Source organism: Cucurbita maxima, unplaced genomic scaffold, assembly GCF_002738345.1.
Source record: "Cucurbita maxima cultivar Rimu unplaced genomic scaffold, Cmax_1.0 Cma_Scf00024, whole genome shotgun sequence".
Taxonomy (NCBI): Eukaryota; Viridiplantae; Streptophyta; class Magnoliopsida; order Cucurbitales; family Cucurbitaceae; genus Cucurbita; species Cucurbita maxima.
Window position 1 is genome coordinate 1,058,467 of NW_019272040.1, and position 13,483 is coordinate 1,071,949.

Consider the following 13,483-nt stretch of genomic DNA (forward strand, 5'->3'; position numbering starts at 1 on the left):
ATTAATAAATAAATATATAAATCGAAGAGAAAAAAACCATAAAATATTAAAATATAAAATTGAGTGTGGCTGCTGGGATTCGAGCCCAGGTCTCCACGGCCACAACGTGGAATTCTTACCACTAAACTACAGCCACCTTGATGTCTAAAAAATTTCTATTAAAAATTTAATTTATTAAAATATTAGATCTTAAAATTGAAGTTAATTTAAATATTGATAATTACAATAATAAGACACTATTTCATTTCGTCATTCTACAACTTTATTTCTGTATGTAATAGTTTAATTTTGACTTATTTTATGACAATCCTCAATAGTTATTATTTGTTTAATCAATAAATTTGAAAAAAATTGGTACTCTACCCTTTTTTTTTTAATTAAAATTGGACGATGATAAATTATATTAATTTATTTCATAAAAAAATGAAAGGATAATTTAGATTACTAAAATAATATTTATAAGTGCTCTTTGAGTTTATGATAGGTCAATTTTAACATCCTTATCAAATTAAAAAAATATTAAAATGTTAAATTTGAATTTTTAAATTTTTTTAAATTGGTAGAAACTAAAATTTAGAACATATTATTAAAATATTGTCCACTAACACATATATAAGATCATAATAGTTGTTTAATTATGTCGATGGTTAACATGTAACTAAAATCATTTAAAAATATATATATATTGAAGTTTGACAAACCCAACCGCTTATGCTCAAATTCGATATCATAACATTGTGGAATCTTGTTCATCTGGTATCAAAGTCATGCCCTAAACTTAGTCACGACAATAGATTAGTAAATCCTCAAATGTCGAACAAAGAACTCTAAAAAAAATAAGGAGTTAAGCCTCCTTGAAGACATTGTAAAAAATGACTAAAAGTCCAAAAGAAAAATGAGTCGAGACTCGATTAAGGGGAGGCGTAGTTTGTTCGAGGGAAAGTGTTGGATGATGAAAGTCTCACATCAACTAATTTAGAGAATTATCATGAGTTTATAATAAAGGAATACTATCTTAATTGGAATGAAACATTTTGGGGAAGCTTAAATCAAAACCATGAGAGTTTTTACTCTGGACAATATGGAAAGTCGGTTCCTCTAACAACTCCATTATTTTTATTTCACGAACAAACGAAAACCAAAACCTCCCTAACTAAAAATTAAAAAAACACACAAAACCTTTCTACTACATCAGAAAATTAAAATAAATTATTAATTGAAATAAATTACTCAGTCCTCGTACGTGCGACACTCCTCCGTCTCGGGATTATCCTTACAAAACTCCTCGAGCGGGTCTGCATCCTTCAGCCGGTCACGTGCGTGGCTAGCGGCGGCGCTGAGCTCCTCCACCTCATCCCACGCCGCCGCACACTCCCCACTCTCTGGATCATCCGAGCACGTCTCCTCCGCGTTCTTTATGCTCTCCACCACCTTCTCCGATATCCGGTCCGGGGCGGCGGCCGCCGGTCCAGCTACACTGACCCGACCGGCAGTCCACCGCTTCCACTGGTAGCTGAGCCGGGTGGATCGGAGGACCGGCGATTCGGGTTTCTGCGAGTCAGCCACCGCCTTTAAGGCTGCCATTGTCGTGCCGGAAATCGCTGCCATTTTTTCTCGGAGGAGTGAGCTGAAGGTGGAGCGGTGGATTTGGATAAATGATTAAAAAAAAAAAATCATTGGGGGATATATAATTGGATGCTGTGGGTTTGGGAGCACATATTTCTTATCTGGTGATGGCCAGTGAGGAATGGCCACGTGGATGGGTTTTGTCGTGTTTTGGGTACGTCGCATATTGTTTTAAACATAATTAGGATGTTTTTAACCTTCCTTTAACCTTAAAAATCTCTTTTAGTGAATGATCATAATTTTATAATATGAGGTATTTTTTTATAAAAGCTAAGCAAAGTCATGAAAACTTAGGTTTAAAATTGATAATATCATATTATAAAGTCATATTTGTCACGGAATATTTATAAAGTTTTATTAAATTATAAGAATAAAATTATAATTTTTTAAAAAAATGAATAAGTATATATAACTTTTTTAAATGAGAATCCATACTTTAAAATTATAAACTCTGTCACATTAACAAAATAGTTAAATGACAAAATAATAATTTAAATATATAAGATACCACATTGGTTATAAATAGTTATAAAACATTTCTTATAAGAGTATGAAAACTTTTTTTTATAGTAAACCGTTTTAAAACGAGAAGTTTAAAGGGAAATCCCAAATATGACAGTATTTGCTAGTAGTAAGCTTGAGCTATTACTTATGGTATCAAAGTCAGGCACCTAGCTGTAAGCTTGAATTGTTACAAATGGTATCAAAGTCAAACACCTATCAATGGGTTTGAGCTGTTACTAAGCGCCTAGTGGTAGCCTTGGGTTGTTACTAATTGACTAAAAGTGAGTCATCGAGCAGCGTGCCAGTGAAGACATTTTTTGTGGGCTTAGATTGTTATAAATGTTATCAAATCTAAACATGGAGCGGTGTGCCAGCAAATATGCTGGTGTCGGAGGTGGATTGCGAGAGCCCACCTAATTACTCGTATAAATTTAATGAAATTAAATAAAAATTAAATTGTAGATGAAGAGAGGAAAAAAATAAAAAATAAAAATAAGAATTCATAATATGCGGGGGAATTTAAATTTAATGCATACGGTCGAGATACTTTCGCCCAATTGCAACTGGTCCGCCAATCTGCCGGGAATCGATGAAGACGATGATGCGCTTTCACAAACTTTCTCGCCCCCTCTCTCTACTCCCTCCCTCTCTCCCTCCCTCTCTCCCTCCTTTCTCCTCCATTTCTCTCCCTTCTTCTCTTTCTCTCACAACCCGCCGCAGATTGCACTCTGCAACACTCCCATCTCCCTCCCTCATGGCCTCGTCTAGGCTCCGCAACCTTGTTCCTCTCAACGCGATCGTCTCCGAGGACAGTGGTGGTGGCGGCGGTGGCGGAGGCACCAATGGTTCTGTTTCTTCCTCTTCGGCTTCAGTCTCTAATGAAGATGATGGTACTGGAAAGAATTTCTCATTGAGTTGTTTATTCTATTGTGGCTGTCTAGTGCCGATTGTTTAGTTAATTTAGCGCTATGATACTGTTTGATTGTATTGGTCAAGGTATTGACGGGATTGATTTTATTGTTCTTAGGTTATGGACTTTAGCGTCACCTGGACTTGGTCGGGCGTATTCTTTATAATCATATTGAATTTGATTGCTCGTAATTCGTAATCGTACATACCTGATCTTTGAATTTTTCTTTTTGTGCTTTTTCTTGTGGAAGCAATTTATTATTTATCAGTTTTTGTCGTAATGAAATATATAATTCGATTACATGTGCTATTTGTGTGAAGAAGTGCTTAGTTGAAACTCAGTACGGTGGTGCTCTTCTTTCTTTAGGGATTTTTGAGCTTTTTAACTAAGTTTGTTTGTGGCTTGCTTACTGAAATCCAATACCTTCACCACATCGCTCGAAGTTTTTATTTGATGGTTGTAGTGGTGTTTCTGACTCATGATATGTTTATTCCGAGAATTCAGTTCTGGGGGTTGGGTATCGTCTTCCTCCCACTGAAATCAGGGACATTGTTGATGCTCCACCGCTTCCCATATTGTCATTCTCGCCACTTAGGGATAAAATATTGTTCCTCAAGCGAAGGTCTTTACCTCCAATATCAGAGCTTGCAAAACCAGAAGAAAAGCTGGCTGGTATTCGTATTGATGGACAGTGCAATTGCAGAAGTCGAATGTCATTTTACACAGGCATAGGGATTCATCAGTTGATGCCTGATGATTCCTTGGGTCCAGAGAAGCTGGTGCATGGCTTGCCAGATGGTGCTAAGATTAATTTCATTTCCTGGTCACCTGATGGCCGTCATTTATCTTTCAGTGTGCGAGTTGATGAGGAAAATGGCAGTAGCGGTAAGCTCAGAGTTTGGGTTGCTGATGTTGAAACTGGGAAAGCTAGACCATTGTTTCAGAATACAGACATATGTGTAAATGCAGTTTTTGAGAATTTTGTTTGGGTAAATGATTCTACTTTGTTAGTTTCTACCATTCCTTCCTCTCGTGGAGATCCACCAAAGAAACCCTTGGTTCCTCATGGTCCAAAAGTTCAATCTAATGAGCAGATGAGCATTATTCAAGCCAGAACCTTTCAGGACTTGCTAAAGGACAAATATGATGAAGATTTGTTTGACTACTATGCCACTACCCAACTTGTTTTGGGTTCATTGGATGGCACAGTTAAGGAGTTTGGCACACCAGCTGTATATACGTCACTAGACCCTTCCCCTGATCACAAATATATTTTGATCAGTACTATTCACAGGCCCTATTCTTTTATTGTTCCATGTGGAAGATTTCCTAAAAAGGTAGCTGTGTGGACAACTGATGGAAAATTTATTAGAGAGCTCTGTGATTTGCCTCTTGCTGAGGACATCCCCATTGCATTCAACAGCGCAAGAAAGGGGATGCGTTCCATCAATTGGAGAGCAGATAAGCCATCAACACTTTACTGGTGTGCATCCGAGTCCCTAAATCAATCGTTACTGCTCTTTGCATATTTATGGACATCCCTTTCTTATTTGTGTTTAAATTTTTAAATATTTATGTTATATGTCACCTTGTAAGGAAAAGAATCGGTTCATGCTTACTAATTACTGTCAGCATTTGCACCTGTATTGCTCGTTTGAGTTTATCTGTTTACTTTGTCTCAATTTTTTAGGGCGGAAACTCAAGATGGTGGAGATGCGAGAATAGAGGTTTCTCCTCGTGATATTGTTTATACGCAATCTGCTGAGCCTCTAGAAGGTGAACGGCCAGAGATATTACACAAACTCGATCTTCGTTACGGGTATGTTCTCCTTTCTTCCTCTGTTTTTTATCCTGGTCATTATGTTAGATAGCCTCTAAGAAAGTTGAAACTGACCTTTTACTTTGACATTGTTCAACTTTAACAGAACCTTTTTTTTTTTTCAATCTCTATAACGTATTTGGTTAAACATGTTCCCTGAATGTAGAGTAACCTGAAGATGTCTGAAAAACCTGATAGTATATTGAAGGTGAAAGTGACCTGCTTCGGGAATTCAAACCATACATGGTCTTGCCTATGCTTGGCTATATTAAATCTCTCATCACATAATTTTGCCATTACTTCCAACGCTCTTCATTCCATAACTACTAATCTTTCTTCTAAATTTGTGGAACTTCTGATGTTCCATAAATCTATTTACTTTATTCAGAGGTTGCCTCCTACATCTATTTTGGGATTTTCTTTTTACAAATTTTCTAAATCAATTTGTTATCCTCGAAATTTTGTTTTAATACGTTTGCCTTGTTTATTGCTGCAGAGGAATATCTTGGTGCGATGACTCGCTGGCTCTTGTTTATGAATCTTGGTACAAGACGCGCAAAATACGAACTTGGGTAATCTCTCCTGGATCTAAAGAGGACAATCCTCGCATTCTATTTGATAGGTCATCAGAAGATGTGTATTCAGACCCTGGGTCACCGATGCTGCGGAGAACACCTCTTGGGACTTATGTAATTGCGAAGTTTAAGAAGGACAATGATGAAAGCACATATGTTCTACTGAATGGTAGTGGTGCTACCCCGGAAGGGAACATCCCTTTTATTGATTTATTTGACATGTAAGTGTTTTAATTTAATCATACCTTGTTTTGTTCCTCTTGTTGGTGCTATTAATGCAACAATGGTTCTGAAAATATTCCTTCAGAAACACAGGCAGGAAAGAAAGAATATGGAAGAGCGACAAAGAGAAGCATTATGAGAGTGTTGTGGCGTTAATGTCTGATGAGAAAGAAGGAGATTTAAATATTGATCAACTGAAATTTTTGACTTCCAAGGAATCCAAAACTGAAAACACCCAGTACTACATACTGAGGTGGCCTGATAAGAAAGCAAGTCAAATTACAAATTTTCCTCATCCATATCCCCAGCTGGCATCACTGCAGAAAGAGATGATCAGATACAAGAGAAAAGATGGAGTTCAATTGACAGCCACACTATATCTGCCACCAAAATATGATCCAGCAAAAGATGGTCCTCTTCCATGCTTGATCTGGTCTTACCCTGGTGAGTTCAAGAGCAAAGATGCTGCTGGACAAGTCCGTGGTTCCCCTAATGAGTTTGCTAGTATAGGTTCAACATCTGCTCTTCTTTGGTTGGCTCGCAGGTAGAAGTGCCTCTTCAAGATTATTGCCTTCACATTATTTTTGAATCGCTGTCTATTTTGTTCAAGTTCATCAAGTCTTTCAGGTTTGCTATTTTGGCTGGACCAACAATACCTATCATTGGTGAAGGTAACGAGGAGGCAAATGATAGGTAATTGGTACCGCATTTTTGTGCTTAAATATTTCATTGGGTTTTTTTCATTTAATAATTCAATTTTGTTAAAAATCTAAAGCATTCATGTTTTGCTAGATATGTAGAGCAATTGGTTGGTAGTGCAGAGGCTGCTGTTGAGGAGGTCATTAGACGGGGGGTGAGTGTTCTGTTTTCTTTACCAATATTTTCTTGGATTATAAAATAGTTAACCATGTTGATATGCCACCATGACTAGGTTGCTCATCCTAATAAGATTGCCGTTGGTGGACATTCATACGGTGCGTTTATGACTGCAAACCTTCTGGCTCATGCTCCCCATCTTTTTTGCTGTGGAATTGCTCGCTCCGGTGCCTATAACAGAACACTTACCCCTTTTGGCTTTCAGGTAGTTGCATACTTAAAGAGTCAATTTTCCTCTATACATTGCCCATACAAAAGTGAAATGGCTTAAATTCCTATGCCTAAAAGTGTTCCAACATTTCCACACACTTCTACTCTACCTATCCTTTGTTCTGCTAATCTGACGAGCTATACTTTATTGTTATAGAATGAGGATAGAACTCTTTGGGAGGCAACCAACACATATGTAGAGATGAGTCCATTTATATCAGCAAATAAAATCAAGAAGCCAATTTTACTCATTCATGGTGAAGAAGACAACAACCCGGGAACTTTACCTATGCAGGTTTGGTCTGGAATTTCTAACTGTTTGGTTTTGTTTGCTTGCAAGTTCTTGAACCAATAAACAATTAAATAATACAGTTTTGTTTGCCTACAGTTTCATTCTTAACTTGCTTAGAAACTCATCTCGTGTTTGCATGCTTCGCAGTCCGATCGATTTTTCAATGCCTTGAAAGGCCATGGAGCATTATGTCGCCTTGTGGTTCTTCCCTTTGAGAGCCACGGCTATTCTTCCCGAGAGAGTATCATGCATGTCCTCTGGGAAACTGATAGATGGCTGGAGAAATACTGTATGTCTAACCCTTCTGATTTAAGTCAAGATGTGGGTAAAAGCAAAGAGGAAGGTAGTGGAGCAGCAGATTCTGAAGGGAAAGTTGTTACCGGTTCTGGGGGTGGTGGTGCCGAGCGCTCAAGTTCTGATAATGATGGATTTTACTCTATTCGAAGATCATTGTTGTGGTAATTTCCTCACTTTTAGTTGCTGAAATACATAAATAAACCATTTTAACCTGAAGCTATAAAACAGAAAGGAAACATAGCAAAAGGAATTCCTCTTAACTCATGTCTGCATGGCTTTCTTTTTCTTCGAAAAACTGCTGTGAATTTGAATTGAGTGTGAGGCAAGCGGTTGGACCATCAACCTCAATGAAACTATCAACTCGATGAAACAAATTAATGGTTTCTAATGCTTTTGATTTAACATCATTCTAGCTTGTCAAGGCAGGAGTTGGAGGTTGGGTGACGAAGTGGTTTGCCATCATTATGTTTGTCCTCTACCATTTTATTGCAAATGGAAAGCTTCTTTATACAGATCATATGCGACACATCGCTCAAGATTCTCTATCCATTTTCTGTACTTAATAACTCTTGGAACATTCTGCTTTTGTTTGGTAGATTTTTTGCTGAGCTGTTGCGGCCAAGAATAAAGTGGAGAACAAATTTGTAAAATAAGCAGCATGGAGGCGGACCCTCGAAGTACAACAACGTGCATTGGAAGATGCAGATCCATGGTTCTGAAGTGTTATCATTCAAGATTAAAGGAAAGAGTGGCGTTTGGTAAGAAATTTACATCATTTTTCCATATTGCAAAGACGCTTAGTTGGGAAATCATGTTCTGATTGCTATTTGATTTATGGAGGCTTCAGTTTATATGCAGACAATTTGGGCAATGGCAACCTGAATCTTCTGAAGCAGCTATCTGCTTCTTTGTTTCCGTACTTATAAAAGATAAAATTAGTTGCTATTTTCCAATGTTATTTGAAATAATTTCTCTTAGCTCTGATTTCTGGTAAATGGCTCTCGTTTATACAATTTTTCAATACCCTTCTATGTTTTGTATGAAGTTCTCTTTTCTTTTCATATGTTGAACCTAATCATTCACGACCATCTTCATATTTATATTTAGCATTTTCTAAAAATTATATATTCTACCTTATGAAATTATTTCAGGTTTAAATTATAACATTTTCAAGTAAAATTTATTTATACTTGTTTTTTCTTATACTTGGTCTTGAAGTATAAAACGTTCCATTTATTCCTGAATTCTTAGTCTTGAAGTAGAAAACTCCATCTGTTCCTGAATGGCTTCTTTCATTGTTTTCTCTTATACTTGGTCTTGAAGTATTCACTATTTTCTCTTATACTTGGTCGGTCTTGAAGTAGGAAATGTAGGAAACGTTCCATCTATTCCTTTACTTGTTTTCTCTTATACTTGATCTTAAAGTAGAAAACAAAACGTCCCATCTGTTCCTGAATAGCTTCTTTCAAAAGGACTTCTACTTTAGGGGTGTCTTGGTGAAAGATATTCTTTCTTAAAACTCTGTTCCTAAATAGCTTCTTTCAAAAGGACTTCTACTTTAGGGGTGAATGTCTTGGTGAAAGATATTATTTCTTAAAACTGAGGTGTTCCTTTACTTGTTTCCTCTTATACTTGGTCTTAAAGTAGAAAACGTCCCATCTGTTCCCGAATAGCTTCTTTCAAAAGGACTTCCACTTTAGGGGTGAATGTCTTGGTGAAAGATGTATATCCTTCTCCTAAACAATTGTCCTTGTGCTTATGAACAAAAAAAAAAAAAAAAAAAAAAAAAAAAAAAAAAAAAAAAAAAAAAAAAAAAAAAAAAAAAAAAAATTCATTTTACCAAGTCAAATCAAATCATAAAAAAAGTGTTACATGTTGTTCATATAACTCACAAGTTGCCCTGTTTATTGAGGAAACCAAGCAATAGGGGATGGGACTGAGGCTTTGAGCTCTGGTGAGAAAAATGTTGAATGTGATGCACAGTAGCATAATAGATCACGAAACAAGGTTTACTTATAAAGTCCAGAAAAATCTGTCTCCCTCCCTCATGTCTTATTTGCAGAAATTGTTGCAAAACATAAGCATGTTATCTCTAATCCAAGAGCAAATACTAAAATGTTGACCAATGTGTTCCACAAGATCATGATAGATTGAACGATCTATTTATTCTTCATCGACAACGACACCGATCTCACCCTTCTCCAGTAGATCGTAGAAAGCTCTCACTTTCCTCTGCTCATTCCATTGATGCATTTTCCAAAAGCTACCAGCAAACAAAGCAACTCCCATTGCTGTCAATATCTCCTTGACGACACTTGGTCCTTTAAGTGTGACATGAGCCACCCTACCAGCAGCCATTTGCTTTTCTTGTTCAAAAACAGTACGAAAATCTGCCCGAGAGATCGAACACAAACAATTATAAGAACAAGTAGACCTAACCATATAATCTTTCTATTAGCCCATGGAAGCACAACAACATAGTTCAGAACTATTTGCAAAGGAAAAGGGCAAGTTCAATGAAGACTTTCATCCTTCAAGAAGCAAGAACAACTCACCTTACTTCAGAAACAAAGGGAAGGAAGAAAGGATTCATTTATGGAGAAAAATGAAAGAAAATACATGTGAGCATACCGAAAACAAATTAGCACAAGACAAAGGGAGTTCATGGAAATAGTCTCTAAAAAAGGGCTTCAATGATTCAAAATAAGAATTTATAAAATTTTCTAGTGATAAAAAACCCAAAGGGGGCCATGGAGCTCACTAAAGACCCTCCTCCGCCCGAGAAATATTCACCCCCCGAAAATCATTCTATTTCTCTCAAGTCAAATGGGGCTACAAAATATCCAACAAAAAAAAAAAGGCCGTCATCTGCAAGACACTCCCTTATCTTTGAAATGAGGATGAAACAAAGCTTTGTCCACCATCGAACGATGTAATCTATCACGGGAACTCATTTGATTTCGATCCTATGGGAAACGAAGAAGGAGCAACAACGGATGATGGCCTGGCCACTTATTCAACAGAATTCTGTACCTATCTTTATTGATATGATTAAGTATGTCCTGGTAAACTACTAATCTAGCCTCTTACAGTTATGGATTGAATTTCTCATCCTCCCCTTCCTCTACTATATGTCATCTATTCCAACAACACATGCATTTCTAAATGTTAAAGAAACACATACATAACGATGAACCCTAGAAAATGCATAAATTAGTTACTAGTGAATAACGATTCTCCATTCCAAACTCCAAATCATCCAGAAAAAACAAGGGGCTCTATAACGAGGGCAACGCCCAAGAAATCCATTCAAACAACTCAATAAGCCTTCGCAATTTCTCAAATCTAAATACGAATATCAAATTAGGTTTTGCCGGAAAAGAAATAAATAATATTAAACCAGTCCTCGCGCCGATACCATATCAATTCCAGATCCAAAAAATCCAAACCAGAAAGAATAGAAACCACCATGTCAACAAATAAAAAGCAACGCATTGATTCAACATACGCATAATCAGATGAAATTAAACCAATGAATCGTAAAACAAAGATTGGATAAGAGAAAAAGGTGAAGAAACGATCGAAAAATCAAAGAGAAGAGCGAATCTTGAAGAGAAGCTAGGGTTTGTTTCGTTTACCAGAAGAGATCGAAGCGATTGGATGGCGCCGGATAATGGAGACTGTGTTACGGTCTTCGGGTTGCTGCCTTGGCTCGAGTCTTTATTTGGGCTTTGCCTATCGGGGAGAGTGGGGTCCACTTGAACACGTCAACGCACCGTTTGTTTGGGGTAAACGTATTAAATTAGTTTTCTTCAGGGGTTAAACTATAAATTTTGCTTTTATCGAGGGTTAAATTATAAAATTTGTCTTTTTTTCGAGATGGTAAATTACATAATATTTAATAACCCCGTTAACTTTCAAATTGGACGCGAAATTAATTTTTATAAATTTTTATTATAAATATTTGAAATTGTATGTAATGTATTTATGTCCTTTAAACTAAGTTTTAAACTTTAAAGACATATCAAATACATAATTAAAAATCATTCAACTCCATCTCTTCCGTTCTAATTCTAAACCTTTCCAAGAACGCCCTCACCCCTCAATCTTCATACTCCTCGCAACTCGATCGCTGCCTTCTCATGCAACGACGTTCTCAGTCCCTGCACCACATGAGACTTAGATCTTTCATTGCTGTCTTTATCCTCTACGATGCAAGTTTTCAAATAGTTGAAGTATGAAGTAGTAAAGAATGACGATTCGATGAAGCGATTCACAGATGGTTATAGTTTTTTTCTTGATTTCGGAAACTACCGAATGGGTTTAGATTTTATATTAATCTCATCAGATTCTCCGTCAAAATCTCATCAGATTCTCCGTCGTATAGTAAATTGCCACCATTTTCATCTTCTTGAAACATTCTTTTATCTCCATCATATTTGATACGAAAATTGATTTGAATGAGAAGGGTATGTTTAGAGATTCACCAACATTTTCCAACCACTTTCACACAAGTTCTATGAAATGATATATGAAATCACACATCGATTGGAAAGAGAAACAAAACATTTCTTATAGAGGTATGGAGACCTCTCCTTAGAAGCGGTGTTTTAAAAACCCAAGGAAGAAACCTAAAAGAAAAAATTCAAAAATAACCTCTAGCGATGGACTTAGACTGTTATGTCCTCCGACAGACATGAGAGAGTGAAACTGCAAGGGTCATGGCATGTAAAAGTCACCATGCCCCTCACGAAAGAAATGAACGTATCAAGCAACCCTCAATGTCTCCTCACTGGCTTCACTGCCCCTTTGGTCGAGATCTGTCCCCTTCGTCTTCTTGACTTTGGTACTGTAGCTGCAAAGATTCTAAACATGGATTCAAAACTAGTAAATTAGAGATAGATTCTACCGCCAGTTGTAATAGCTTTAGCCTACTGCTAGTAGATATTGTCTTCTTTGGGATTTTCCTTTTGGGCATCCCCTCAAGGTTAGCTTAAGTCTACCGCTAGCAGATATTGTCTTCTTTGGGCTTTTCCTTTCGGCCATCCCCTTAAAGTTTTTAAAATGCATCGGCTAGGAAGAGAGAGGTTTCCACACCCTATAAGGAACACATCCACCCCTCTTAGGGTCCCTGTTGTCACGGTCATCCTCGTCTAAGGCATGTTGCCCATGGCCGCATGCCCATGACAAACCCAACCTTTCATGTCTTTTCATATTCTAGTGTTTTACTTTTATATTTTTAGGAAGTATGACATTTCAGAAATATCATGTCTAGGTCTATCAGACATGAAATGCCTCAGAATGTACTATAGGGGGATACGACTAGTTGTCAACTTCTCCCTACCCAAGGTTATATACTGTAAGCAGTTGTTATTTCTCTCTTGCTTACTTATATAACGTTTCTTTCAAAAATCTCTCTTTCGAAAATCTCTCTGTCATCGTTTTCTAAAACCTTCTCTTAAAAATGAGGCCAGAGGCTCGAGCATACGTCGCTTGGCGGTAGACGAAGCAAGAACGAATTGGCTTAGCTCACTTGTCGTTGGAAAGTGAGTGTCGCACAATCGCAAGTCCGTTGCCATTAAAAGTGCGATTGTGACAAGTGATATCAAAGCTTTGTAAGCTCCGTGAAAATAGCAAAGACCGAAAACATGTCGACGACAAAGTCGACACCCAAATCACAAGCCGATCGGCTTACATTAATAGAGGAGGAAATGTTGTTCCTCAAAGAAGCCCCTGACATCATCCGCGTCCTGGAAGCACGGGTGAAAGAATTGAGTGGGAAAGTCGTAGAGATCGACGCAATGGGTAGCCGCCTGGATGGGTTGCCAATCGCAAAATTGATGTTTCGGGTGACCTCATTCGAAGAAAAGGTTGCTCCTACGAGCAGCCCAAGACCGTCTGGTAGCCCCGATAGCTCTGTCGCACACAAGGAGGGATGTGGCGAAGAGTTCGACGTGCTACAAAATACAATGATGAGTTTGTTCAATGGATTAGCTGACGAATTCAGAACAACCATCGATGACATGCAAGAAAAGATGTTTGCCATGAACACTCGAATCGAGGTGACCATGAAAGTTGTGCAGAACGTCTCGGCTGGACAAACTAATACAGGGTTCAACAAACTGAAGTTCCCAGATCCTAGACCTTTTAAA

The 13,483-nt window shown here is 37.5% G+C and overlaps 3 protein-coding genes and 1 non-coding gene across 4 annotated transcripts; 1 reads left to right on the forward strand and 3 right to left on the reverse strand.

The window, feature by feature from the left end:
• Positions 1-64: 64 nt before the first annotated feature.
• Positions 65-136, reverse strand: TRNAH-GUG. The gene has a single exon. It is a non-coding gene; the product is annotated as a tRNA-His (tRNA).
• A 908-nt stretch (positions 137-1,044) lies between these two features.
• On the reverse strand, positions 1,045-1,667 carry LOC111497914 (calvin cycle protein CP12-1, chloroplastic-like). Its single transcript, XM_023148927.1, has one exon. The coding sequence runs from the start codon at positions 1,606-1,608 to the stop codon at positions 1,231-1,233; it is 378 nt and encodes a 125-aa protein (XP_023004695.1). The 5' UTR covers positions 1,609-1,667; the 3' UTR covers positions 1,045-1,230.
• Positions 1,668-2,661: 994 nt separating this feature from the next.
• Positions 2,662-8,284, forward strand: LOC111497753 (probable glutamyl endopeptidase, chloroplastic). The gene is made up of 11 exons (XM_023148679.1): positions 2,662-3,020; positions 3,545-4,523; positions 4,731-4,859; positions 5,356-5,655; positions 5,742-6,200; positions 6,284-6,349; positions 6,449-6,509; positions 6,588-6,737; positions 6,900-7,037; positions 7,182-7,492; positions 7,928-8,284. Coding segments are annotated over exons 1-11 (2,895 nt in total). The 5' UTR covers positions 2,662-2,719; the 3' UTR covers positions 7,929-8,284.
• Positions 8,285-9,206: 922 nt separating this feature from the next.
• Positions 9,207-11,070, reverse strand: LOC111497928 (cytochrome c oxidase subunit 5C-like). The gene is made up of 2 exons (XM_023148945.1): positions 10,970-11,070; positions 9,207-9,721 (listed from the first exon to the last, which is right to left on the reverse strand). The coding sequence occupies exon 2, from the start codon at positions 9,687-9,689 to the stop codon at positions 9,495-9,497; it is 195 nt and encodes a 64-aa protein (XP_023004713.1). The 5' UTR covers positions 9,690-9,721; positions 10,970-11,070; the 3' UTR covers positions 9,207-9,494.
• Between the last annotated feature and the right edge of the window lie 2,413 nt (positions 11,071-13,483).

Bases quoted from the DNA above. Each gene is read 5' to 3' on its own strand.
- LOC111497914 (XM_023148927.1), bottom strand. From the start codon at position 1,608: ATGGCAGCGATTTCCGGCACGACAATGGCAGCCTTAAAGGCGGTGGCT.
- LOC111497928 (XM_023148945.1), bottom strand. From the start codon at position 9,689: ATGGCTGCTGGTAGGGTGGCTCATGTCACACTTAAAGGACCAAGTGTC.
- LOC111497753 (XM_023148679.1), top strand. From the start codon at position 2,720: ATGAAGACGATGATGCGCTTTCACAAACTTTCTCGCCCCCTCTCTCTA. The intron at 3,021-3,544 runs GTACTGGAAAGA...CCGAGAATTCAG, and splicing joins AGTCTCTAATGAAGATGATG to TTCTGGGGGTTGGGTATCGT. The intron at 4,524-4,730 runs GTGTGCATCCGA...TCAATTTTTTAG, and splicing joins AAGCCATCAACACTTTACTG to GGCGGAAACTCAAGATGGTG.